We start from the raw sequence: 27,254 nt of genomic DNA, 5'->3' as shown, positions 1-27,254 counted from the left end.
AAAATCATGATATTCATGAGGAGCATAGTCCAGCCATCTCAGGGGACAGCTCACTGCTGCCTTGTAAGGACTTTAGCCCAACGTGTGGTTCCCGCTCCCTCAGCACCTGTGTTCTCCCCACAGCTGTGCCCTGCAAGGGGAATACAAGTCTTCCTCGAGTAACTCGAGTAACCAGCTCAGTTTCCCCTGAAAACACAGAAGGAGCGGCTCCCCCACGCACGTGTGTCACAAGGGCGTCTGTCCCTTTGCCGTGGTGGGTGCTTATTTCTGCCGTGTCACTTCTCTCTGGCTCAGCACCGACCAGAGGAGCATTTGGCCCAAGAAGAGCAAACGCTCCCCAGTCCCAGTATTCTGAGGGTCTCTTGTCCGTGTGTCCATTTCGGGGTAGAAACGTCTTGGTTAGAAGAGGGGGCTGCACCTCTCGGGCAGTGGTTCTCAATCGGGGTGCACCAGATTGCCTGGGAAGCAAACATGCTGACCAAGTGAATCCAGACCTCTGGGCTGGGCCCCGGAGCTCAAAAACTCCAGCCCCACGGCAGACGCCAGCAGGTGTGATGGTGCCAGGATGTAGCCAGGGCCCAGAAGCACAAGCACATGCGGTTTGAATGACAACAATAACCAACATTTATTGAGTGCCTGCCACGTGTTCAGTAATCCTCATATCCACTCTGAGAGGGAGGTGCCAGCACTTTAAATGTGGGGAGAGGTTTAGAGTCTGACAAACTTGCCCAGGGCCACGGAGAGGAGGTGGCAGAAATGGAATTCAAACCCAGCCAAGAGAGCATCTTTCACCCAGGCAAGAAACGGCTTGCTGAACGAGCTTTTCCCACTCAGAGAACAGCAGAAAGCAGGTGCCTTCAGACAGCCTTGGTCCCTGGCAACGTGCTCCCTGTCCCCGAGTATCCAGGGAGAGGCGGCTCTGGCACGCTCTAAGCTGACAGCCACTGTAGTTCTAAGAACCCTTGGGCTCCCTCTTCCTCCAGAGGGAAGGACTGGGGGGCTTGGAACCCCACATAGAGGGTGGGCTAGATGCAGTTTAAGATGCCCTGGGGCTGCCTGAGGACCCTGCCCCAGCCTCAGGAGGCGGCCTTTGCCATGGGGAACGCTGGCAAGGGGGGTGGGGACGGGGTGCCCGGGAAGACCCCTGGCCTAGAGCAGCGGGATTCGGGAGGCTTCCCAGAGGCGCCGGGCCAGCTGGCTGGCCTGCTGCAGCAGCAGGTCGGTGGGGATGACCGACAGGTGCAGGGCCAGCAGCTCGTAGCACCTGACCGCCTCTGCTGGGCGGCTCTTGCTGTAGTAGCGCAGGAGCTTCCTGGGGAAGGAAATGCAGGCGGGATTCAGACCGAGGCAGCGGCACCGTTCCCGGGCCGGAGCCTCTCCCGGCCGCTCGTAGGCAAACGCCCACCCCCTTGGTCATTATCGCTGGCCCTACACCCAGCCTCGACACCTTCTCCTCCTCACTGACCACCGTGTGCCCAAGCTAAGAGGTGCCAGCAGAGACACTCTGGGCCCAGCAGGGACACGTGCTCATGCTGCCAAGACTGCACCAGCAGGAAGTGGCGGGAACGCAAACGTGTCCTACACTTGCAGCCTCCCCCGCTGGACACCAGGCCGCCAGGGAAAGGCTCCCAACTGGGGTTTCTGGCTTCTTGGGGTGGGGCGTTCCTGAAGGAGGAGCACCCCCTCAGCACCGTCTGGTGCACGGCCCTTCCCAGCAGCCTCCTGAGCCAGGTCACCTGTAGTAGTCTCCTCCCAGCATGCCGATGGGCACCGAGTCATCGGAGAGGACAGGCACCTCGATTATCTGGAGCTTGTGCCCCTGGGGAGGGAGGACAGGGAGGCAATGGGTGTGGGGTTAGAACATGGCTTGAGTTAGACACACCGGGTTCGAGGCTGGCTAAACCCTGCTCAGTGCTTGAGAAAACGCAGGGATCGATTTTACCCTATTTCCTCACGTGTGAAAGGGGAGTAACAATGATCATGTTATGAACTAGAGATAACATATGCGAATCCTCAAGTGCAGGGCCTGGCATGTAGGAGCTCTCCCCACTGTAAGTGCACCTGGACCAGCAAGGAGTTTGTGCGGGGGGACATTGGTGCCACGAGGGGCCTTCAGGAGCAAAGCATGATCAACAGGCCTAAGGCTCCACTTTGAATGAAACGGGATTCCTGGGGTAGGAGTGGTGGGGACGGGAATTATGGTCTGCAGGGCCCGTCCTGTGTGCCAGGCACAACTGGGTGTCGTGCACACGTCTTGGGCACTTCTGGGGACACAGAGGGAAGATGGGAGCCTGCAGGTCAGGAGGGCTGAGCTCAGGCCCTGGCTTCTTTCCTCATGACCTCGTGGCCCTGGCCACGGTGTGTCTCAGCGTCTCTATCTGTAAAATGGGGTCAAAGTTCCCTGCTCCAACCGCCCAGAGCTGAGAGGGCCGAGGGAGAGAACAGCAGGGAAAGGCCCCAGTAACTAGCCTGCGCTGTGGAAATGGCAGTGCTATGGCATCGGCAGTGGGCACAGAGGGTGCAGGCGGAGCAGGGACCAGGGGACCAGGGGCGTGAGGGAACACTCCTTAGGGAGCTGGGATAATCAGCAAAGGTGACAAGGAGATGAAAACACAAATGGAAGGAAAGCAAGGGAGAGAAGAGAGAGGCAGAGGAGGAGGGAGAGGGGGAGGGAGAGACAGGCGACCAGCCACACACAGTAAATCCCCATCATCTGTGCTTAAGCTGTAGCCACAGAGAGGTCTAGAGAAAGAAGAACAGGCCCAGAGGCAAGACCCCAGCCAGACCGTCAGCGTCACCTTGGGCAGCTGTGGCCTGTTGGCCTGTACAACGGGGATGACAGTGCACCATACTTCGTATGTGACCATGACGTCACTGAGGCACTACCGCCAAAGCAAGCGACCTGGGCAGCCTTTCTCCCAGTGGGGCACGTGGCCATCTGCCCATGTGCGTGCTGCACGCTGCCTGAAAATAGCGTGAGCTTGTCCGACAGCCAGATGGAGGGATCACAGAGCAAAGAAAATACCCCTGGGAAAATGCGACCCCTGAGTTCTGGGTCCCAACCTGCAGCGCTTACCTGCCGGTCTGTTAATCCCATGGGCAAGAGGAGGAGAGACAGACTCAACGCAATTCAGAAAAAAGGAATACCAGAGTTACAGGGATGAAAACCATTTCCAGGTCACCCAGCCCCAGGGACCGGGCCACACCCACCGTGTCATTCTCGAACCACAGGAAGTAGGAGCAGTAGAAATCCCCCTCCTGGAACAGCAGCGTGGTGTAGCCCTTCTGCAGGTATCTGCGCGCCAGCCGGATCAGAGACCAGACCTGGGGAGAGGAGAAGACAGATGGCCTGAGCGCCACTCCCGCCTCTGGAAGGACGCAGAGAGCTGGCCAAGCGGCTCAGGATGGCTGGAGTCCCTTCTCAGTGCCAGGGCTCTGCCTTGGCTCGGAGCAGGAGGTTTAGCAACGAATCATTATTGGATGCACGGACTATCGCTCCAGTCATGGTGGGGATGAAATACACGTAAAACACTTTGTATAACTTTACTATACACATAAGCCATGTGTTAGTAAACTGATCCTTCCATCCAGAAAACAGCCAGAGACACTGTTAATTAACACGTTAGGAGATCAAGGTGTGGCCCTTGGAAACCCCTCCTCTGTCTAGGGTCACTCACTCACCCAGTCCCCTCCAGGGCTGGGAACTGATGGCACAGCCAGGAAGGTGCCGGGGAAGCGTGCTCCACTGTAGAGCACCCTGAGCCAGGCACCGCCTCTGCTGCGGGGGTACGTCCAAACCGGGGCTCACCAAGGTCGGATGGAAACACAGGACCCGAGAGACCACATGCCTGAGCTCTCCTCCGGGATGTTCTCCTGCTGCTTGGGTGCTGCCAGAGAGAAGGCAGCAGGGACAGCAGGCTCCCCGCATCTCCCAGGGCTGGGAACAGGCCTGGTGAGCGCTCTCCCAAAAGCCTCACTGGAAGGGATACGCGACCCACTCCAACCTGACCACAATGTATCATCTACCTAAGTCTGCAAACAAATACGCAGATTGGAAAGCAATCTGACAACATGCATCAATAACCTTAAAACATTCCTTCAATCTAACTTAGTAATTCCATTTCTGGGAATCCATATTGAGGAAATAATCAGAGAGGAGAACACAGATGTATGCGTAAAAGGTGTGTACTGCAGAATTATTTATAACAGCGACAGCCGGGAAGCAATCTCATGTTCAAACACTGGGGAAATGGTTAAGTAAATTATGCTATACTCACATGATGGAGTTGCTGAAAATCATGTATATAAAGAATTAATGGCATGAGGAAGTGCATCTGATATAATGAGAAGTGAAAATATGGTAAACAGAATTGCATATACAGAGTGACCTCAACTATAACAAACCACACAGAAAAACAGCGAAAAGAAACACAGCAAGAGAACCCCAACTACCTCTGCAAACAGGGATGGAGACGGTGATGATAATGGGACCAGTAAATGCTCAATGAATTGTAGCATCTGTATTCTGTGCCACATATTGTACTAAATATCTCACGTGCATCATGTGATCTTTGCAATAGTTCTGTGATGTACATAGTCTCATTATCTCCTTTTACAGATGAGGAAACTGAAGCTTTGAGGAGGTGATGCCCAAGACCACATAGTAGCAGGAGGCGAGGCTGGGCTTCCAGCACGCGCCTCCAGCACCCATCTTGTTTTAACCATTAAGATATACTTTATTTGGACCAACCTGTCCCTATGCATATATAGTTTTTTAGACACTAGTAGAGGCCTCCCCTTCTCCACCAAAAATAAAAGCTTGCTATGAAGAGTCAGTTAAGCCAGGGGAATAAAAGAACTTCCAGAGAATGTTTCCTTAGCAGAAAACCTCTAGTTTTAAATTCTGATGCCTAATTGATTTACCTTACAGTTCTTTCCATTTCAGTTAACTCAGCCAACACCTGTTGAACATTTATCTATGCCAGCACAGGCCATTTCCTCCTCTGCCCTGCTGCCCAGAGTGCTCTGCTGAGCCCAGGGCACATGGGGACACAGCAGGAGAGGTGGCACAACATCGCTGAGGCCCCCCTGGCCCGGTCCGGGTCCCTGAGGTCAACAAGACAAGCTGCTGTTCCCGAGGCGCCTGCAGTGTGCCTGGCACACAGACGCCGACGAAGTCCAGGAAGGGTTATGGCGGGGGCCATCAGAGACTCCCGGGAGCCCAGGGGACAGAGGAGCTTGTCCACCTCAGCAGGGTTCAGGCCTGAGCGCCCCATCCAACAGGCACTGAAGAGTGCCCAGGCCACGTTACCTTGGTTTTGACGAAGGCAGCCAGGGGCCCCCTGCCCAACTCCGATGAAGTCTTTTCACTGCTGCTGAGGGAAGGAGCCACCATCTGCCCGGTCGTGCGGTCCACGTAGATGAAGTGCACCAAGCCTGGGAAGTCTTCCAGGTAGGTGAGGGTCTGAGTTAAGGTGCGTATGAAGCCAGGAAGTAGGGAGGGTGTTCCTCTGCCCATGTCTCGGCGTCCAGCTCTGCCCAGCAATGGTGTGGGGAGGGCCGGCCTGCCCTTCCCCCTAGCCAAGCCCTCAGAATCCCCACCTCCCAGCTCCCCAGCCTTGGGACATTCTAAGATCCTTGACACTTGCGCATTTAACAAGGCAGTTCTGGGTCCTACACCCCGGTACGTTCAGTTGATCATTTCCATGAGGGGAGAATTTAAGTCAGACACACTGTGAGGCTGGAGTGTGAGCAGAGCCCATGTCTACTGAGTGAGCCTAGCGGACCGCCAGCCTACCCACCGCACCGTGATCCCGTCAATCTCTACACTGGAAGACTCCCATTCGAGACAGACAGACACTCAGGGAAGCGCAGTTACTGGTGGCTAAAGAGGTCCCCTGGTGTGCCTTTCACCTGCCTGCTGAAGACCAAAGTTTCTAGAAGTTTCTAGGGAGGGAGGCCTGACATTTTAATATAGAAAAAACCTCTATATAAAGTCCCATGGAAAATTAGTATTCAATAAAACTAGTGTTCATAATTAAAGGGTCAAATAAGTTTTAGATGTGGTTTTTTAAAACAGGGGTAAACACTTACCTGCAGGCCTTCTCAGAGCCTTTCCACACCTCTGTGCACTGTGATGACCTAGGGAGGACGCGGCCTCTCAAACCAGCCAGGCCACAGGAACCCCAGCCTGTCCCCAATGCCACTTTGCCAGCGGGGCAACACTGACATAAAGGGTCTTTAAGGCTTTTATGAATTAACTTTAGGACAGCAGGAATTTCTGCAACTTCGGGTTGGAGTGTTCCTATAGACAAGGCGCATGGGACACTAACTCCTATTACTTTGCCTGAGAGAAAAGGGGCTGAGGTGGTGGAACATCATCCTCCCCAGTGGATTCTTCCAGCCGGCAGAGGAGGGCACATGGGCCTGAGAGGGTTGCAGGGCTGGCTCAGGCGCAGGCACCAGGATATGACACCATGGTGATGTTCCTCCTACTCTTCACCAACAGGAAGTCCTTCCAGTCCAGCAGCTTCTCCCTGCAGGGGGAAGCAGGGAGCACAGGCTGCTGGGGGAAGCCGTGTACCCCACATCCCCGCTCCCGGGATGGAGGGGGCCACACGGCACTCACTGCATGAACTTCTGGGCTTGGTCCTGCAGGTGCTGGGGCAGGTGCGGGCCTCCCCGGCCTGGGGCTGCGGCCAGGAAGCTCAGACGGTAGATGGCGCAGAGCTGCCGCTTCACCTTCCCACACGCCTGGAGCAGGCTGGGCGCCAGGAGATGAGCCCGTCACAGCAGAAGGGACCCAGGGGAGCCCCTTGCCTGTGTGGGCCACCACTCCTGCACCCAGGATAGGCAGACAGATCTAGGGGAGCCCCCCTCGCCCCTGTCCTCGGGGCCCAGCACTTACTCCCGGGAGGATCCTGGCTCACTTTTGGAGAAGGCCTTGGTCTTAAACTCCAGCCAGGCGCTCTGAAAGGAAGACAGGGAGCATGGTCAGGCATGCTACCTGACTGTGCTCCCTCAGGGCCCAGCTGCGAGCTGCATGGAGAACAGCTGCTGCAGGGGCCTGGGGCGGCACGGGCCGCTCTCTGTAGAGGACAAGCACGCCACGTTCTAATACAAAGGCTTGGGGGCCCTGCGGATGCCGTGCTGCCTTGGGACTCCACAAAGAGCAGTGGTCTGGGGCCTCCCTCACTTGCCCTGCCTCCTCCAGTCCTGCTACCTTCAGAGGACATGGATCCTGCCACTGAGTCCCAGCACCTCAGACAGACCCAGGCACCACCGCTGCAGGAGCGGCCGCAGCTGCCGCCTCCCTCTGAAGCTCCGTCCAGGCCCCGTGTGGACTGTGTCGGGGCACGCTGCGATAGCCTGTGTCTATGGCTTGCACACTGCCCCACGTCTCTTGGTCTCAGCTCTCGAAGGGTGGGCTGCACTTCTCTGTGTTGCCCTCGGTGCCCAGGCGTCCTGGCCACACTGCAGGGGGACGCCCCTTGATGGGCAGATCACCAGCCTGCACCGATTCGCTGAATCAGGCTCTGGCTCTACCATTTACAAACCAAGGTATGACTTATCGAAGCCTCAGTTTCCCTATCAAACAAACAGGAATAATAATTTGTGTTCTGCCAAACACATGAACAGGTGCTGAAACTTAAAGAGCAGCTGGGTTTCTGCTGCCATTTCATAGTAAAGACCACCAGGGTCATAGAGCTGTGGTGGAGCAGGCACAGGACCCAGACCGCCGGCCCCCAACCCACTGTGGACTGAAGCTCTGCTACCTGCCCCCTCTCCCCCTCCCAGGCTAGGTGGACCAGGCTCTGGGTCTCACCTGAATCTCCTGTCCCCCACGATTCTTGACAAACTTGTCCATCCTCTGGCGCAGGTCTCCCATGATGGGCTGGGACCGCAGGGCACCCCCGGCCTCTGGGCCCTCCTTCAGCTTCTTCTCCAGCAGGGAGAACCCATCCAGCAGCTGGTACAGCGCCAGCGCCAGGGGCGTGCTGGGGCTCTGAGGGAAAGAAAGGCAGACGGCGGTGAGTGGGGCCACCCCAGAGCTGCCTCGGCGGAGCGCACCAGGGCAGGGTGCAGGGCTCTCCTACCCGGGTCAGGAGCACCATGTTGATGCCCGGCCACAGGGGCAGGCAGTACATGGTGTGTGGCACCAGGGGGCAGTAGCTCTCCTTCATGCTGGCATCCAGGAAGATCCGTCTGGGGCCAGGAGGTGCAGGGGCCGGGGGAGCCAGCACTTGGAGTGTGTCCTCTGCTATCTGTGGAGGAAGGAGAGCTGCGGTGGGAGGTAGCCAGCAGGGGAGAAGCATCTGGCCTCCTCCCCAGGTCAGATCTACCCATTGTGCCCTGCCCGTGGACCATGAGGAACAAAAACTTTGAGCTCCAAGAAATTCTAGTTCCCAAGAATTTCCCACTCTGCTGGAGCTGCCCTGGCAGCTCCGGTTCTGCTGTCTCTCTCTCAGCTTTCCTGGGCCTCTCTGCCCAGAGTCAGGCCTGGAGGCCAACAGGGCAGTGGGGAGGGCCCAGGATCTGGGTGGTGGCAAAGAGGGGACAGAGAGGGCAGGAAGGACACAGTTGGGTGGAACGGGAAAGAGGCTGCCTCCCCGCGCCATCAGCTGGACAAAGGTGTTCAAGCCGAATGTATTTGTCTTCCCTGCCGCCCTCAGAATATCCAGACAGCCACCCACACTGGGGAAACGGAGGCACAAAATGACTAAATGAGCAAGACTCCAGCATCCAGAAGGGATCTGAGTAAGAAAGCCTTTGGTGGGAAAAATTAGAGAATTAAGAAAATCATGAGAGACGCTGTAAAAATTTCTATATAAGGCTGTTACTTCTGTGTTATCTGTAACAGCAACATACTGGCTGTTCTGAGATTTGCTAAATAAGTAACATGCATGAGATAGACTCTTGTTTTTTTTTTTTTTTTTTTTTGAGACAGAGTCTCACTCTGTTGCCCAGGCTAGAGTGCCGTGGAGTCAGCCTAGCTCACGGCAACCTCAAACTCCTGGGCTCAAGCGATCCTCCTGCCTCAGCCTCCTGAGTAGCTGGGACTATAGGCATGCGCCATCATGCCTGGCTAATTTTTTCTATATATTTTTAGTTGGCCAAGTAATTTCTTTCTATTTACAGTAGAGACGGGGTCTCACTCTTGCTCAGGCTGGTTTCGAACTCCTGACCTTGAGCAATCCGCCCACCTCAGCCTCTCAGAGTATTAGGATTACAGGCATGAGCCACCACGCCTGGCCTTGAGATGGACTCTTGAACAATTGTTACAAACCGTACTGTTGAAGAGTGCTTAGTAAACATGAAAATGCTTAAATAAAAAAGAACAATGAAGCACATTAGGATTCAAATTTGATAAAGAGAAAAATACATAAACGTGCAGATACGCAGCATGTATGTGCACATGTATAGAATCCTAGGAAAAAAGTCCAGAGGGAAACACCCAAAGGTGTTAATCCCACTTTGAGGATAGAAGAGTAAATTTTATTCCCTTTTCCATATTTTACTTTTATATTTCCCAATTTTTCTACAATAAATGTTTACATTCTTATTTTTAAAAAACATCAAAAATTGCCTTGGACTCTTGCTCCTAAGAATGGTGGGGCGGGTGGGGGTTTTCAGGAGCTGAGGCCGAGGGCCTGGGGGAGGAGGAGGGCAGGGTCCCCCGCATCACCCACGCTGGCTGAGCTGTGGCACAGGGACAGGCGCTGCACTGACAGCCCTGAGGTGCGCAGGGCAAGGCTGGCGCAGAGTCACCCTGGGGGCGAAACCCTCCCATCCGCTGGTGCCCAAGCAGAGCCAGGAGAAACTCACCTGAGGCATGTCAGTGGGCGGGGTCCCCCCCTCCAGCCAGATGGTGCTACCTGCGGGCCACAGGTCTTGGTGTAACAACGGAATGCAAACGACCGCCTGACAGTATGGGGGTGGCACCCAGGTGGCCCTGTCCCATCAGCAGGGCCAGGTGGGCAGAGGCGCTGTGGTGTCACTGGAGCAGCACCCCCTTCTCACCCCCGAGCCCCAGGGTGGCAGGCACAAGGCAAACTCTGCAGTCTCTGGGCTAAGGTGGCCTGGGTTTCCCTCAGAGCTTCTGAGGGAGGATTTGGTAACAGTTGGGGGTGGGGAGGCATTTCCTCAGCAGCCCTCCCTTGGCCCCTAAATCCCCCCTTGCTCCTGCCCTATCTGTTCCTTCAGGCTCCCCCCTCCCGAGGAGTCAGTCACACCCAGTCCACATTTCCCCATTCATTCATTCAATCAGCAAACTTTTACTGAGCACCTACTATGTTCTGGGAATTGAACTAGAGTTCCTTCCCTGTGTATGTAGCTCACAAACCTACTAAGCCCACTACACACCTGAAATGCTACATGCTTGTAGTAATACTGTTACCTCATGTATTTCATTGCAAATAACCCTCACTTATAATGTGTTCCTTCGGTTCAAACACCTGATTTGCAAATGGATGAGTGCAACTGAAGCCATTTGTAAGCTGTGAGTTCTGTGCATGGTGAAAAGCATTATGTACAGTTTGGAGGCACAAAAAACCACCAGGGAGGGAAAAGGGATGGGAGGAGGATCCTGATGAGTGAGGGGAGGGAGCTGGGAAGAGAAGCGTTGGAGATCAGCCACAGTGGTGCTTCCCAGTGTGCCTCAGCTCGTGGACGGCTCAGAGTCTCAAGATCACTATGAACCTCACCCCGGAAAAATGTAAGAGCAAGCGAGGGCTGGCACACACTCTCAGGGGCCCCAGGCTCCCAGTCAGCCCAAGGACCTAAGTTAAGATCATCTAACCCAGAGGTTTTCATATTTGGCTACACATGAAAATCACTTGGGGACCTTTAAAAATCCCAAAGCCAGGCTCAGATCAATTAAGTCAGAATCTCTGGATACAGGCCCAGCTCAGCAGTAGGTTTTAAAGATGCCCAGTTGAGTCCAATACGTGGCCAGAGGACAGAAGCACAGCTCTGACCTAAATCTGTATGTGGCAGTGGTTCTCGCCCAAGGTGCAGCGGATGGACTCACCTGGGGGCATCTGCTGGTATTCACACTTGGCCCTGCCGGCTGGCCCTGCCCAGTGACCGCAGTGTGCAGCTGGGGTGGGTGAGAGCCACTGGTCTAAGGGGGCCGCACAGCACATGCCTTTCCAAACTCAGTCCCCAAGAAGTCTCTCCTCCTGAGCCCTGGCCTTCTTTCTTCCGTCAGATGATGGGGAACCTGCAGCCTTGGGGCCACATGTGGCCTCCAGATCCCCAAGTGTAGCCCTTAACTGAATCCATACAAATCCCTTTATTAACAGGATCTGTTCTGTAAAATTTGAATGTAGTCAAAAGGCCACACTCAAGGATCCAGAAGGCCACATGTGGCCCCAAGGCTGAGGTTCCTCACCCCTGTGACCAGACCCTTCCTTTTCTCCTAAGAATCAGAGATAAAGGTGATGAACGTGGCGCTCATTCACGGTGACTACACAGTCTGGATTTGGGCTGATCTACTGCTCTAAGCAAGGCTGCCTATTTTTTTGTTAATAACTTTTTGAATATTTGTAGTTTATTTTTATTATTCAGCCACATTCTTTGGAAACACATGTATGGTATAAAGACAGAATATTTATATTTTAAGAGGTACTTGAAATCAAATGATTATTACTTAATTATTAACTACAAAAAAGAAAGATGAGGCTGAGAATACACATACAGAAGAATTTCTAAATGAAACCAACTTGTCATAAAAGCTTTAGGGATCATTTGAGTGGTCTTAACAGTCCTAGAACTCGAGCAGGAGCCAGCAGGAAGACAGAGGGAGGGGAGCTGCAGACAGCATTCTGTGCTCTAGGAGTGTGGGACCCACTGATCCTGGGGACCCACTGGATTCCCCAGGACCACCTCTGTCTCCAGCCTCCTCCTGCTCCCCCAGGCCTCACCTGAGCTCTGCTCGCCAGGGGAAGGGGCTGGTGTGAAGTATTCCTCGGGCAGGGAGAAGCTGTCTGTCTGCTGGGAGAGACAAGAACACTCAGGCCGAGGCCCTGCCAGCCGGCCTGCGCTGGCCACAGGCGGAGGCAGGCCCCCTCCTCCAGGCAGGGCACAGCACGCACCGTCTCGGCAGAACTCCCCACGGACGGGCCTGCGGAGTGAGGGCTCCGGGCCTGCTGCACTGGGATGTTCTGGCTGCTCCAGGGCCTCCGTGGGGAAGGCTGCGAGAGGGCAGGGGAGAGGCTGGTCAGCCTGTCTGCTCCAGCTCCCCTGCCCTCTGCCTCACAGCACTGCACGGAGAAGCCCTGCACCCCTCCACCCTGCCCCATGTGCAGCCTGGGTATGAAGTCCTCAGACTCTCTCGGGATGCTTCCATTCTCGCTGGCCTGTTCTTTCTCTAGAGAAACTGAAATTCCAGAAATCCCAACACAGGGATATCCAAGCCACCACGACCACTGATGACAGGATGACAACGATGGTGGTGGCCAACGCTGAGTGTCCGCTACGACCCAGACGCTACCCTCCCAACAGCACCGAGAGGCACAGGCCATTGTTACGCAGTGAAGCTCACGGGGCAGGCGTGTGCCCAGCTCACACGGCTAAGTGGTGAACCCCAATTTCAAACCCAGCAAACCCTGACCCCAACAATCTGTACTTTTAACCCGCTAGACCATGTGCATTCCAGAACTCCCCTTACGTTTGAAAGTAATAGGAAAAAATCATGCCCGACCACATCCCAGAAAGAATTATGACTTAGAAGACACAGTGTCGCCAGGGGAACCCGCCCGCCACTCCCTGGCAGGTTTCCTGAGCCGTCGCCCTGATGGCCCCACTGCCCGGGGAGCCTGGAGACCTGAGCGTCGTCGTCGTCATCCTCCGCCGTGCTCTCGCTGGGGTAGAGGTCCTGCACCAGGAGGATGAGGGCGAGCAGATCGGCCGGGCGCAGGGAGCTGGCGCTGTGGCTGCAGAGACAGGGGAAGGCAGTCCGTCAGCACGTGCCGGCAGATGGGGCAGGCAGGTTAGGGAAGATCAGCCCCTGCCCTCCAGGAGCTTGCAAATGTGCCAGCAGACTTAATCCTGTCTGGAGACAGGCAAGGTATGAATAAAATTTATTAGCTTATCAATTTTTAAGAGAAAACTTGCTTGGTTTTAAAAAGAAAAGAAAAAAAATTTACTAATGGGAAAGCACCAGGGACCAGTAACAGCATAAAAGGAAGTTCTCCTAAACTGAGGCTCTAAGACAGAGTGTTCCAGGAAGAAATAATCCAGACAGGTGAGTGAGCTGAAGAAAAGGGTAGAAGAACTGAATCTGGGAAGGCTTCCTGGAAGAGATGGCTCTGGGAGGCTTTCCTGGCATGGGAGGTGGTGCTTTTTAGGTAGGGGGAGTAAGCTGCAGGGAGGGTAGGAGCCAGGGGCCTCTGAGCCGCCACACAGGGACCGTGGGCTCACCTGGAGTAGAAGGCCAGCAGCTTGGAGTGCACGAGCAGGAAGGCGTGCAGGGCCTCCTCGCCGCCCCGCTCGGGGCTGGTGTTGACAGCTTGGACGACGTGCCGCTCCAGTGCCTCGATGCACAGCTCACAGAGCTGGGGGTGGATCAGCCGCTCCAGTGCCTGGCCCGCGGTGGGCAGGAAGAGGAAGCCATGTCACCAGCCACCCTCCCCTGCTCTAGGCCCTGGGCTCGTGGGCACATTCACTGTCCACACACTGAGCTGACACTATGCACCAGATACTTGGGAACAGGAAGACTGAGACCAGCTGGATCCCCACTTTCCTGGGGCTGTCTGGTTGCTAGACTCTAGTGGACAGGCAGACAATATGCAAGGAAACACAAAAGTAGGTGCCAACTGTAGTAGGTGCTGAGTAGAAAATATACAATGCTAAACTAGAGGAAAATGGCAGAGACCTACTTAGGTAGGGTGTCCAAAGAAAGGTCGCTGAGGAGGTGACTGATGTTTAAGTTAATATCTAAACAACTGGAGGCCTGCCAGAGGAAGAGGGAGAGGAAGAACACTGTACGCTGAGGACACAGCAGAAGCAAAGGCTCTGAGGTGGGGCGAGAGTTTGGAGCAAAGCTGTCCAACTGAAATATAAGGCAAGCCCTATGCATAATTTAAATTTTTCTGATAACCACATTTAAAACAGTAAAAAGAAACAGATGACATTAATTTTAATAATATATTTTATTTTACCCAATATATCTAAAACATTATCAACATATAAAAGCATTGTTTTGTGCTAAGTTACCACAATCTGGCATATATTTCACACATATAGCATAACTCAACTTGGACTAGCTATATTTCAAGTGTTCAATAGCCATAAGTAGCTAATGGCTACCATATTGGACAGATCTAAATATAGAGTATTCCTGAAACTGAAAGAAGTCCCATGGGACCAGTGCTCAGTGAGTAAGGACAAGAGAGGCAAGAGATGAGGCCAGGGTGAGACAGGCAGCAACAGATCCTACAGGGGCTAGTAGGCTTGGGAAGTAGTTTGGATTATATCTTAACTACATTAGGTCACCTCTTACAAGAAGTCTTTCCTGATGACTAATCCATCTCTAGTGCCACCATGGCTTTTGATGAGAAACCTAATATGGCAACCAGAGGCAGGGACTGTGTATTCATTCATCTCTGTATTCACAGGGTCTGACACACCTCCTAGCATATGACAGGTGCTATATATTTATTGGACGAGTGAATGAGTGAAGGTGTGAAGATTAATTCCTTCAGATCTATTTTCCAGTTCACTAATTCTCTCTCTAGCTATGTCTCATTTGCTATTTATTATAAAACACATCCCTGGAGTTTTTCGCTTTAACAATTATGTTTTCATTTCTAAAATATGTATATAGGCTCTTTCACGAATCTGCCCATTTTTCAGTTTTTTGCAATTTGTTCCTTTTTGTGAATCTACCTTTTGTATTTCAGTTTTTTATATTCTGTACCTAATAATTCTCATATATAAAGCTCCTTGGGACCTAAATCTGTTAGTGATTGATTCCCTTGATTCTAACTCATGGTGGTTTATTTTCTTGTGTGTCTAACCTTCTTTAATTGTGAACTCATATTTGTTTGATCTCAATTTGTCCTCTAAAGTGGTGGTTTTCAAAGTGTGGTTTGACTAGCACAATCAACATTACCTGGGAATTTTTTAGAAATGCAAATTCTAGAGCTCCCATCCCAAACCCACTTAATGAGAAACTCTGAGAGTAAGGGTCAGTAACTTGTATTTAACAAGCCCTAAAGATGATTCTGATATATACTGGGGTTCGAGAACCACTGATCCAGAGAGAATTAGTGTTTGCCTCCATAGGGCGCCAGGGAGTGCTACTGACCAAAGCCACTTTAGCTCCTCTGGTCTGGGCTTAACCTAGAGCTACAGGTTCAGCTTCTCTATGTTGCCTCTGGCCTAAGGCTATTTCGTGGCTGTAGTGTTGGTATCATTTGCATTCAGGACCATCTTGCCTTTAGTGCTGCTTTTTCCCTCCTGCTTTCCACTCTGGTTTCAGCTCAATGTAATTTTTGTGGGGGGAGAAGGGTTGAAGGGGCTATCTTCAGAGATTTCTATAATTTACAGTGAACCCCAAAACATTTAACAGTCTGTGTTATCCATGATCTAGCTATTTTTCTATGGGAAGGCCCATCAAAGAACCCCACTCACCATGTGGCCAGAAAAAATAACCGTCTGAATACATGTGTTTTAAAGTCAGCTTGTGCCTTCACTTGTTAGTGGCAAAATATGGTCTTAAAGCCAGATGCCCCTCTGACCTGACACCTCTGAGCCCTGAGGACTCCCACGCCCGGTAGTCACCTCCACTGCGAAACACTGCTCCTGCTCCCGCAGGTGGCCGTAGGTCTGCAGCAGACTCTGGAAGCGCTCCCACACCTGGACACGCTGCTCCAGATCTGAGGGCCGCAGCCTGGGGGCAGAGCCAGAGAGCGGGAGAGACCGTGAGAAAGCTGGTCTCCCCAGCCCCAACCAAAGGAGCACGGTCCCAGCTCAGCAACAGAGCTGGGAGAGCTCATGTGACATGGCCCTGTAACTGGGACAGCCACATAGCACAGGGGAGGCCGTGTTTCTGGCTGAGCCCGAGCTGTGTGTGTGTGTGTGTGGGGGGGGTGAGCATGGAACCTAGAGGCAGGCACCCGAGCAAATTGTCTCCCACACAGACATGTCGCACAAAGCCAGCTAGGGAGAGCCAGGGCGGTGCCTGAATTTCCTATGCCTCTCACAGCCCCTTCAGGTCACTGAAGCTGGAAAGCTCTAGTCTATCAGCAGAGCCACACACAGGGCCACAGCCACCTCAAATGCTGACGGGACCTGCACTGGGCATCACAACGAAACTGTGAGCTACCTGGGCTGGAATGACTCGGGAAACATTTGCCAACTTGACAAGTGCCTCCACATGGGCACTTGCTCATGTCGCCACAAAACTCAAAAGACCCAGAGTTCCAAACTTTGCTACTTCTCATCTACGTGGGAGAATTAAGGGGTGATCCCATCCTCACTTCTAGGCCTGCATTTCAACCACATTCCTTTTCTGGGGTCCCTCCCACCACTCTCTTTCCCTGACTTCTTTACTGCGGGCCTAGAGACAGGTTTGGGGGTCTCTCCCCTCAGAAAATGTTCACAAGATTGTGTGAGCGTGCACAGGCGTGCCCTGTTCTGGAGCGGGAATCTAAAGCTTCTTGAGAAGTCACTGAGGACTAGCTCAGACCAGGGGTGTAGGGACAGGCGACTGGTGTTAGGGGAACGGGACGAGCACTGGACTGAGAATCCTGAGCTCTGATCTCCAGACCGGGTGCTGCCACCAACCAGCTGGATGGTCCTGGGCAAGCTATTTAAATTCTCTGTCCCCAGTTTCCCATGTGTAAAATGAAAAGGTTGGAAAAGATGGTCTCCAAGATCCCTTTGAGCTCTGCTTCTCTGACTCAGAGACCCAGCCGGGGGCAGAGTGTGGAATGGCAGCCTCACAGAGGCCGGGCACCTGCAGTCTGGCCTAGCAATGGTGCTCAGAAAGGACATGGGGGGACCGGCTTTGAGGACTCACTCCTTTCGGATGAGCTGGCTGTCCACAGTCACCAGCCCAAAGTGCACCTCGAACAGGTACTTGAGCACGCACAGCTTCCGCCGAAGGTCCCCCTCAGTCTCTGTGTGGTCCCCATTGATTGCGATGAACAGGCACTCTCCAAACTGTAGGCACAGCCGGGCCAATGTCAGCGGGCCAATGTCAGCCAGCCCTTGGGCCCCCACTTCACCTGCCCGGATCTCTGCGCAGGAAGGGAAGGATGGGGTCCCCAAGGGACCTGGATAAAATGTAGCTTCTGCCTTCTAAAGGAGTCTGAAGTCCAAGATAGGGAGAGCCTCTGGACTCCCCAGAGTGAAGAGGGCTGTACTCACCAGGTGAAGGACATACAGGTGGCTGTCATTTTCCGTTGAGAAGCAGGTGTACGTGTCTGAGAGCTTCTCCAGCATCGTCATGGAGGAGATGATGACCGGGGCCAGGAGGGTGCTGAGCTGGTCCTCGAGGGCAGGGAGCTGTAAGAGGGGAGAAAAGGACACTGCTTAGAGTGGGCCAGACACTGGGGACAAGACCCAGGTCTGGACATTGAGGGCTCCACAGGGCCAGAACCCCCTCTGGGAGGTTTTCGCTGTCCTACTAGGGAGGGGGACCAAAAGACACCTTGGGTGGTGGTTAGGAAGGCTGGGAAGGGTGACCAGCTAACTGTGCTATTCAGGCTCAGAATCGAGAGGGAAGCACTAGGAACGAGGCTGCAGCACGACAGGGGACTGTGCGGAGCACAGGACCGAGAAGGAAGTTTGCTACAGCTCTGTGCTATTTGTTCCAGTAAGTCTTTGGAGAGTTTATACTACTGAAAATGACCAGAGAGGGGGACAAAGACACATGCACAAAGATGTTCACTACCGCAGTTTATTATAAACAACTGGAAAAAAAACCTTAATAATGTCCAGTACCAGGAAGCAGCTACATAAATTTTAGAACATCTGAACGATGGAAGAGTCCACAGCCACTCAAAATATCAGCGTGTTTCAATGATGTGGAAAATTCCTCTGATACAATGTTGTAGTAAAAAAAAAAAAAAAAAAAAGAGATGAATGCTCTGTATTTAAAAACGCATGGAAAAAAAAGCCAATGTGTTGAAAAACACTAAGAAAGTGAACACTGTTAATGTCATTACTTCTGGACAGAGGGATCATGAGTGATTTTTTTTCCTCTATTTTTATGTTTCTGGACTGTCCCTATTTTCCATAACATGTGTGCATTTACTCTGATAAGCTATTCCCCATCCATTCTCTCCACCCTGCAAAAGGAACAAAACACATAAACAAAAACCAAAGGAACTGCACAGATTTGTTGAAAACCTGTGAATAAAAATGGGATAAAGCCAGTGGAATGGTAACAACTCAAATTCTTCACAGTGGAATAAAAAGAAAGGAAGAAAACAGCAGACCTTCCCCGAGTGGCTTTCAGGAGACAAGAATGAAATATGGAGAAGGCGGAGCCTTAACTTGGAGCTGGGGAATCTACAAGGAGCTGAGTAAGACCTTGCCTTGAAAACAAAAACAGGCAATTGGCCAGCGGTAATGTGCGGCATTTAAAGATGAGTGGGGCATGGCAGTATTTTCCTGCCAACTTTCAGGAGCTGAAGACTGTGCCCAGCTCCAGCAGTCTGCCAGTCAAGCTTCCATAGTGGGTCCTTCTCATCCTCCGGTCCCAGCTCAGATGGCCCCTTTGCTGACCAACCACCCTCAGGCCGCCCCACCCAGCTACCCCATCCCATACCCTGTGTAACTCCTTCAGACCATTTGTCACTACTGAACTCCTGGTATTTACTTGCTATTTGGTTCACTGAACATCGTCCCTCTTTAGGCTCTAAGTTCCATGAAAGCAGGATTCATGTTGCTAAGTTCACTGCTTTGTCTCCCAGAGGCCGGCACACAGTAGGGTCTCAATTAAAATTTGCTGAAGGACTACCCCCCTTAGGCAAGAATAGGCAAGAATAAATGTTTGTTGAATTATTCACATACCATGATTTTCTTGAACTACTATGAACAAATTTCACTTAAAAATCTACATTGTGTTGGACACTGATACTTGCACATCTAATTAAAAAAAAATCTACATTGTGTATAGGAACTCATGTTAAAAGCAGCAGTCATGTGCCACATAACAGTGTCTTGGTCAACGATGGATCATATATACAAAGGTGGTTTCATAAGATTATAACACCATATTTTTACTGTACTTTTTCTATGTTGAGATATGTTTAGATATACACACACTTAGCACTGTGTCACAACTGCCTGCAGTATTCAGTACAGTAACATGCTATACAGGTCTGTAGCCTGGGAGCAACAGGCTGAACCATACAGCCCAGGTATGTAAGAGGCTACACCACCTAACTTTGTGTCAAGTGCATTCTATGACATTCACACAATGACAAAATTGCTTAATGATACATTTCTCCCACTATATCCCCACCACTGAGGCTTGATTGTAGCTTTTTCTGTAGATATATAACTTTTTTTTGGTGAGGGGAGATGAAAATTTTTGGTGTATGCAGAGTATAAAGGAGCATTGTCATATATTACTTGGTGGAATTATAAAGTGATACAATATATTTGAATGGTTTTTGACTCATTATTTCTATTTTTCAGAATTTATCCTAAGGAAATAATAAGATAAGGGATAAAATTCAAGCACAAATGTTCCTTACAGAAATAGTGACAGCAAACTAGAGCAGTATCTATGTTCACTATTGGGAAAATGGTTAAGTAAATGATACGTTTATTCACATACTAGAATATGATGCTTCTGTTAAGAATTATGCTTCTAATAATATTTAACAAAATGGAAGAAAGATCTTGATATAATGGCAAGTGAAAAAAACAGGAACTAAAACTGTAAATGTGGTATGATCCCAACTATATAGAAAAGATAAAGACTCAAAGAAAGATTTATATCAAAAATCTAATAGCTCTGGGTAGTAGAATTACAGGTCATTTAAAAAGTATTTCTTTGTGTTTCCAAATTGCCTACAATTAACTTACATTGTTATATTTCTATGGTCAGGAAAAAAAAAAAGGTGCTGCACCTAAAAAATAAAACTTTAGAGAATTTTTTCCTTTTTTGGCCCTGGCCCTGCATAGCCCCACCCCCACATGGCCCTGTCCTGCCCCTGCCTACGGCCCTGGTGCCCCCTATACTCCCATGCCCTGCGCAACCTGTGCAGCTGTACCTGGCCACCTTGGAGCCCACTTAGCTCAAGGATGACAGAGGGGCATCTGTGGGTGTCCACAGTATGCACCCAGTATGACAGAAATGCCCATGACCAGTCCACCTTTGCAAAGGCTGCTTCTAAAACAAAGAGTAACCAACCTTCCCACGCTGCTCCCTCCATGCCAGGCCCTCCCCTGAGGGCTCTGCACAAACACCTTCAAAGACTTTCCCTTCACACTAGACATTTAGGAACTGAAAAATCAGCAGTTTGTTTCTTTACCAGGTTATAAAGAGGAAGAGAAAGCCTGCCAAATGCTTTGCTTCTTAAATTGATCTAGTTGAAACAGTAGAAATATTTACAACCGAAATACCTAAAAATTCTTAATTTAAAAATTATATGTATTGGCTGGTAAAAAAAAATGAAAGAGCCTAACACACAGTCCTAATTTTAGCCTAAATAAAATCACCTGTATGTCCATAATCTCTAGTATCTTGTCTTCTCCTACAGACTATGACGAGAATATTGGTGATGCTGCTGGTGGAATAACCTGCTGAAGTGGAGCTGGCTCATGCGTCGGTCGGACGACCTGGCCCATTAGAGCAGGAAGGGCAAGAGAGGAAACCGATCTGTGCTGCTGCAGAAATGCAAATTCTCTCTACTACATCCCCAGTAAATTTTTTTTTAATACAGAATTAATCTAGAAAAATTTTCAACATAAATTTCTCCTTTAGAAGGTAGAGTGGAAATTATATAAGTGAAAATGACAAGTATTTCTGAGTTGTACCATTAAAGTGTTACACTAGATGTCCACATGAAAACAAACAAACAAACCATGATCCATACCTCACACCATATACAAAAACTCAAAGATCATTAGACCTAATATAAAACCTAAAACTATAAAATTTCCAAAATAAAATATAAGAAAAATGCTGTAATTTTGGGTTGGGCAAAGATTCCGTAGCTATGACACTAAAAGCATAAGCCATAAAAACGAAATGGATAAATTGGAGTTACCAAAAATTAAAAACTTCTGCTCTTTGAAAGATACTACGGCATTAAGAGAATATAAAGAAAAGCCATAAACTGGAAGAAAACATTTACAAAACATATATTTAATAAGACTTGAATCCAAAATGTATTCGAAGTCTCAAAACTCAGTAACAATAGTAAGGAGAACAATCAACCTAAATAAAAAATAGGCAAAAGATATGGCAAATTAACACATGAAAAAGTGTTCAAAATCATTAGTCATTAATGAAAAATTACAATGCAATCAGATTCTAGTAGACATCTATAGAATGTCCAAAATTAAAAAGATTCTATTAGCAAGGATATGGAGGAACTGTAACTCTCAAACACTGTGGGTGGCATGTAAAATGACACAACCATTATGGAAATGTCAGGCAGTCTCTTAAGAAGTTAAACATACACCTATGTGATCCAACCAGTCTACCCTAAGCATTGGTCCATGAGAAATGAAAGCATGTGTCTATACATAGACTTGTACATGAATGTTCACAGCTGCTTTATTTGTAAGAATCAACTGGAAACAACAGAGATGTCCATCAACAGGTAAATCAATAAATTATGGCATATTGGGACAGTAGATTACTACTCAGCAATGAACTACTGATGCATGCTACAACATGGATGAACCACACAGTAACTATGCTGAAAGAAGCCAAACCCAAACCCAAACCAAACTAAACCCAAGTACATACTGTATGAGTCCATTTATATAAAAGCCTGTAACATACAAAGTAAGCTATCATGACGAAAAGCAGATCTGGGGTTGCTGTGGGGTGGGGGTGGCCGAGGGCTTATACCTTTGGTGTGGTAGATATGCTCATTTTATTGATTGTGATGGAATCAGGTATATATACATATCACAGCACATCATACTGTGCACTTTAAATATATGCAGTTTATACTGTGTCTATATATGTACATACATATATACCTGAATATAGCAGTTTAAAAAATTAATGTGAAACGTATGTTAAACTTTTTACGTGGAGAAACTAATGACACTAAGTTTCTCTGCTGTGTGATTAAAATTCAACTCCTCTTGCCCGAATTTAGCCCAGTGAGCCCTGGTGGGGTGGGGTGGAGGTCCCTGCACTCAGGAGACGGAGCTCCGAAGACACGAGTCTAGGTGTGAAGGACGCTGGACCATGCACACCGCCCTGCTGATTCCTCAGGCTGGCCCAGGAGAGTGAACACAGCTCTCCTGCCTCCTTGCCTTTGGGAGTTTTGTGCTCTTCCCTCCCATCCACCCTCCTGGGACCACCCACCCCACACTCACCTCTTCCTCCCCATTCTCTGGCTGCCCAAACTTCAGCCGGAGACTCTCTTCAAACTCCTTGTCTGTCCAGTAGAAGAGGACCTCTGCACCCTCAGTGGTCACCAACACACACTTCATCTGCCAGGGAGAAGCAAGTCAAGGTCACCCCCGACCCCTGTCTGGGAGCTCAGCCTGAGTAAAGAAGAGGATCCCAACCCCAGCAAGCATTCATGGACCCCTCTGCACACCAGGCTCCACCACAAGGACTTCCTGGTGTTACTGTCACACCATCACAGCCTGATAAACAGGGCTCTTTGGTTACCCCCATTTTAAAGGGCAGGACACAGGCACAGCTAGAAGTGGCAGAGTTGGAATCTGAACCCAGACCTGAGGCCAAGGCTAGGGCTCTGTCCTGTGTTGTGTAGCTCCTCTCACCACAGCATCAGACTCACCATGGGGCCTACTAGAATCAAACCCCGTATGGAAGGGACCCAGTTCTTGGTCTGGGTCCGCACAGAACCAACTGTGCGGGAACCTGGTCTGGAATGGAGGGCAGCCCCTAGATCTTTCCCTTAAATAAAAAACAGCTCAAATAATGGAGACTCAGACTTGTGGGGGGAGGGGGGGAAATGGGCATTTATTGAAACCTTTAAATCTGTACCCCCATAATATGCCGAAATAAAAAAACAAAACAAAACAAAAAAAAAAACAGCTCAAGAAGATGAGCCTCAAAGTCCATGAGGAGTTTTATGTTGGCATCACAGAAATTCCATTCAAAAGCTCCCCTGCTCTTGGCAGAAACAGAAGCTTCCTAAGGACCCTGTGCACGGTTCCTTCTCACACCTGTTTAGCTGCCACTTCTTTGGCCACATCCAGCAGTGACCTTTAACCCTTCCCAATCTCCTTCCCCACCACCCACTTGCCCACCCTCTGTGCTTGGTTGTATGAGAGATGCGTTTTACTATTCACCCACTGGTAGATTCTCAATACAGAGCTTCCCACACTGTGCCTTGGCCCTGAGGTACAGCAAGACATCGATCCTCTAAAACTCTGGGGGCCTAAGTCTGGCAAGGCCAGAGCTCCAGGTGGCAGCTTGCAGCTGAGGCCTCAAGCAGGGGCTTCAAATCCTCTTGTGTGTCTCAATGTGCAAAGCAGATGTGACCATGTTGTACGTGCTTGGCATGGCAATGATTAGGAAGGTCTGCTCTAGCTCTCCCACGAGTGGCTGCCTGGCTTCCCCTGAAGGATCACAGCATCTCTGGCCTTGTGCTCCATCATCTTGAGGATCCCTGTGTCTGGCTTAGTGATGCTTAGTGAACTCCTCCCACATGCTAACTCAGAGCACCTGGCCCCAAGGTGTTCGCAGGTGAGTGTGGGGAGATCTGGCAGCACAGGGAACAAGGAATGCAGCCTATTACCACGGAGTTGCTGAGCACTAAGGCAGAAAAGGGCAGAGGCACAGGTGTGGAGAAGAGGTTGCTGGGAGAGAGCAGGTGGACCTGAAGACGCTGCTCTGGGACTCCTGGCAGAGTGTGACAAAGTCAAGTGTTTGCAGGGACAGCCTGACAGGAAGGAAGTGTGCGGGATGGGGAAAGGCAGGCTCTGGACAGGCTGGCTGGAGACTGGTGAGGTCAAGGTCGTTGAGGCCGGTCATCTGGGTGTGAGGAAATGAGCGCTTGCTCCTTGGTGGGGCTGGGACAGTGGAGAGGAAGGGGCCAATTCAAGAGCTGCAGCTAAGTGACCTAGCAGGCCTTGATGACCGCCTGGATGCAAGGGAGGAAGGAGAGATCGTCACCAGCGTGAAAGTGACATCAGGATGCAGAGCTGGACAGCAGAGCCCACAGTGCTCTGCCCACTGCCCACCTCACTCTGCTGCCTCGTACAGCCCTGGGGTGGGGGGTGCTGTCTCCCTCCCTGTCTGCCCCAGGTGGGCAAGATCATCTACCTCGGCACGGAGCACGGCAGAGCCTCCAGAGAGCCAGAGGTGCAGGAAGGGCTGCAGTAGACAGACTTGGTGACCAGCTCATGGGAGAGCAGCACAGCATCCTTGGTCCTGCAAACGCTTAAAACAGAGAGTGTGAGGGCAAGCGAGACACTCTAGGCCTGACTGCTGCACAACCTGGAGAAGGGCTGTGTGGTTCGGGTCTCTCCAGGCCCTGAGGCAGTCTGCTCAGAACACACCCCAGCGTCTGCCCCTCACCTCCATCATGGAGAACAAGAAGAACCTGGCCAGCACCGCCCACTCTCACTTCTATGTGGGTCACTCAGAGGTCCCCAGCAGTTCAGGGAGCCTGCTCTGGGTGACCCATGGGAGACATCCCAGGCCCGGGGAGAAGCAGTCCCAGTCCCAGCGAAGAGAACAGGTATCCCGGATGGCTGTGGCCAATGGCAGTAAACCATAGCAGAAACGGCAGCGGGACCGGGTGTTGTAACAGTTTTGGTTTTGCCAAGTCACACCTCCCTGAACCTAAACCTCCTGGTGTGAAATGGAGCAACAACCGCCAGCTCCGCCTTGTTGCAGGATTAGAGGCTTCGCGAGCTCTGCCGTCTTACAGACCTAGGGGTCTTTATTCTTATTTTCCAGCTTCCCTTCAAATAACAGGGTAGGCAAAACTGGTTCCCGAATCATTCATATTCTGATAAAAGGTAGGTACCATATAAAACATAATCAAGAAATCAAACACTGTAAATAAATAAGGGGCAAGTGACTCCTAGGCACAGAGAAAGGGCTATTTGGGGTTCAGCATCTTTTGCAACCTAACTCTGAGACCAGCTCCACTACCTGCATGATTGACCTTAATGCATGTCACCAGCATGAAGGTGACATCATGCTGGTGATGTCATGACCAAGTTTCCCCAAACATGGGGATGCTTTCAGAGGACAGTAGGTTCTGTTTTTTTTTTTTTGTTTTTTTTGTTTTTTACCAAAGTCTGTTGGAGAGAGAACCCAGCTGGTGTCATTTTGTGACTTCCGTGTTCTCCTCGCTGTCCTGCTCTAGAGAGGGAACTCAGAGGGGACTTACTGGTAAAGGAAGCCCCAGACAGCGCTGACCAATCTGAAGGGAAAAAAAAAAAACCAGCGCTCACTGTCGCCATCCGGACCCCGGGCCCTCCGCAGCGAACTGCCCCTTCCGCCTTCGGTCCAGCCCTCCGGCAGCTCAGAGCTCCGGCCCTGCGCCCGGGAAGGAGACCCCGAGGCCCCGGGGGCGGGGACCGCGTCGCTGCCGAGCGGGAGGCGCGGTTCGCGCCGCGGGGCGCCCACCCAGGGCAGGTTTCCTGTTTGCCCCGCACGCCAGTTTCTGTCCGGTTTCACCCCAAAATGTCCACCTCCCCCCACCCCCGCTCCTCACGGCGACCTTGGGAAAGAGGCTGCGCTGGTGACACCACCCCGCTTCAAGGCTGCAGAAACTCTGGCTCGCAGAGGTGAGGCGACCCGCCCTCGGCCACACGCCCGCCGCGGCCAGGGGCCGCTCCCCCGCTCCTGCGGCCCCTGCCCCACTTCCGGAAGGGCTGCGGGGACTCCCGACGAAGCCCCTCGCTCACCGAGGGGACAGCCAATGGACGCGCTTCACCGCCATGGGAGGCCACGTACCAGATCGCGGACACACCACACACCCGGCCTGCTCCGAGCCGGCGCGCTTCCGGGCCGGCCGCGTGACCGCCCACGTGACCGCCCCCCGCGGAGGGGCTCTCCTCTCCTTCCGCGGTGCAAGCCCCGCCCCTGCCGGCCGCGCCGCGCGCTCCCGCTGGGCACCCTGGCCCGGCCGCCCCGAATCTGGCCGTCCGGTGGCCGCGTGCCTCCCGTCAACACGGAGGGCGCTGAGGCCACAGGGTTGGGGGACGTGTCCACAGCCGTTGAGGCGCCGGCGATGTGTCTCGGCATTGTGCTTGGCCCTTCCACTTGCCTCAGCTCAAGTGATTCCCCACCAAGGCACTGCGACCGTCCCAATTTAGACCCATTTTACAGAATGGAAACTGAGGCTCGCAGAGAAGAAATAACTTGCTGCGGAGCCAGACTGGGATCAGAATCCAGGTCTCCTGGCTCCTTGCTGGGCTCTTTCTCACCTCTGGCTTTACTTGCTGCACTGTGGTTTTGGGGCGAGAGCTGCCCATTTGTGACTGCTTTCCCTGACCTCCTGGGAAGGAGACACAATACAAAGAAGGACCGGTTGCCCCAGAGGGCCAACGCTGGGGTTTATTTATAAGGGTTCTCAATCCATTTGGGAGTGAGGTGCACATTAGGAGTTTTATCTTCAACCTGTGTTTGCAAGATTTATTAAAATTGTATGTGTATTTGGGATGGCTGAAGGAGGCTGCTGACGTAGATCGTGGCAGGGGCTAAATCCCCACACAAGCCACCCCTCAGTGCCTTGGTGCCACCTGTGAGCTTTGTGCCCAGCCCTGCAGGGGATGGGTGCAGAGTCTGGCTGAGAATACAGAAGATTGAGCATCCCTCGGGGGAAAGGCAGGGGCCAAGAACTAATGCCTCCACCAGGTCCAGATTCCGGATACTGTGTAAGTGAGCATCACTTGTCCCCCGCTCCCCCACTACCCACCCCTCCCAGCCCACTTTAGGGCAACTTCCAACTCTGTCTGCAGCCCACAGCCCCATCAAAGGCATCTCTCTCCCCGGCCCACAGTTGAGATTGTTCACTCACTATGTTTCTCTCTTGTGTCAAACTCTTCATGAACATGAATTTCAGCGGCTGAATAAGTTCTATTGAATGGATATGCTGGTATTATCCATT

The 27,254-nt window shown here is 51.5% G+C and overlaps 1 protein-coding gene across 13 annotated transcripts; it reads right to left on the bottom strand.

Moving 5' to 3' along the window:
- Positions 1-600: 600 nt before the first annotated feature.
- HPS1 (HPS1 biogenesis of lysosomal organelles complex 3 subunit 1) lies at positions 601-26,194 on the bottom strand. Of its 13 annotated transcripts, none has more exons than XM_076009871.1 (21): positions 26,099-26,194; positions 25,530-25,562; positions 24,452-24,568; positions 22,528-22,644; positions 17,377-17,514; positions 17,027-17,169; positions 15,787-15,895; positions 13,423-13,583; positions 12,827-12,935; positions 12,096-12,194; positions 11,925-11,994; positions 9,826-9,875; positions 8,097-8,264; positions 7,826-8,005; positions 6,908-6,969; positions 6,629-6,763; positions 6,472-6,536; positions 5,312-5,457; positions 3,211-3,324; positions 1,737-1,819; positions 601-1,312 (listed from the first exon to the last, which is right to left on the bottom strand). In XM_076009871.1, the coding sequence occupies exons 4-21, from the start codon at positions 22,642-22,644 to the stop codon at positions 1,150-1,152; spliced, it is 2,112 nt and encodes a 703-aa protein (XP_075865986.1). In that variant the 5' UTR covers positions 24,452-24,568; positions 25,530-25,562; positions 26,099-26,194; the 3' UTR covers positions 601-1,149. The 13 variants fall into 13 exon arrangements, with proteins under 13 accessions (XP_075865986.1, XP_075865981.1, XP_075865980.1 ...); XM_076009866.1 differs by having other exon boundaries at positions 25,432-25,562; positions 26,099-26,189; XM_076009865.1 differs by having other exon boundaries at positions 25,432-25,562; positions 26,050-26,186.
- Between the last annotated feature and the right edge of the window lie 1,060 nt (positions 26,195-27,254).

Source organism: Microcebus murinus, chromosome 14 (assembly GCF_040939455.1).
Source record: "Microcebus murinus isolate Inina chromosome 14, M.murinus_Inina_mat1.0, whole genome shotgun sequence".
Taxonomy (NCBI): domain Eukaryota; kingdom Metazoa; phylum Chordata; class Mammalia; order Primates; family Cheirogaleidae; genus Microcebus; species Microcebus murinus.
This window is presented reverse-complemented; position numbering and strand designations above follow the sequence as displayed.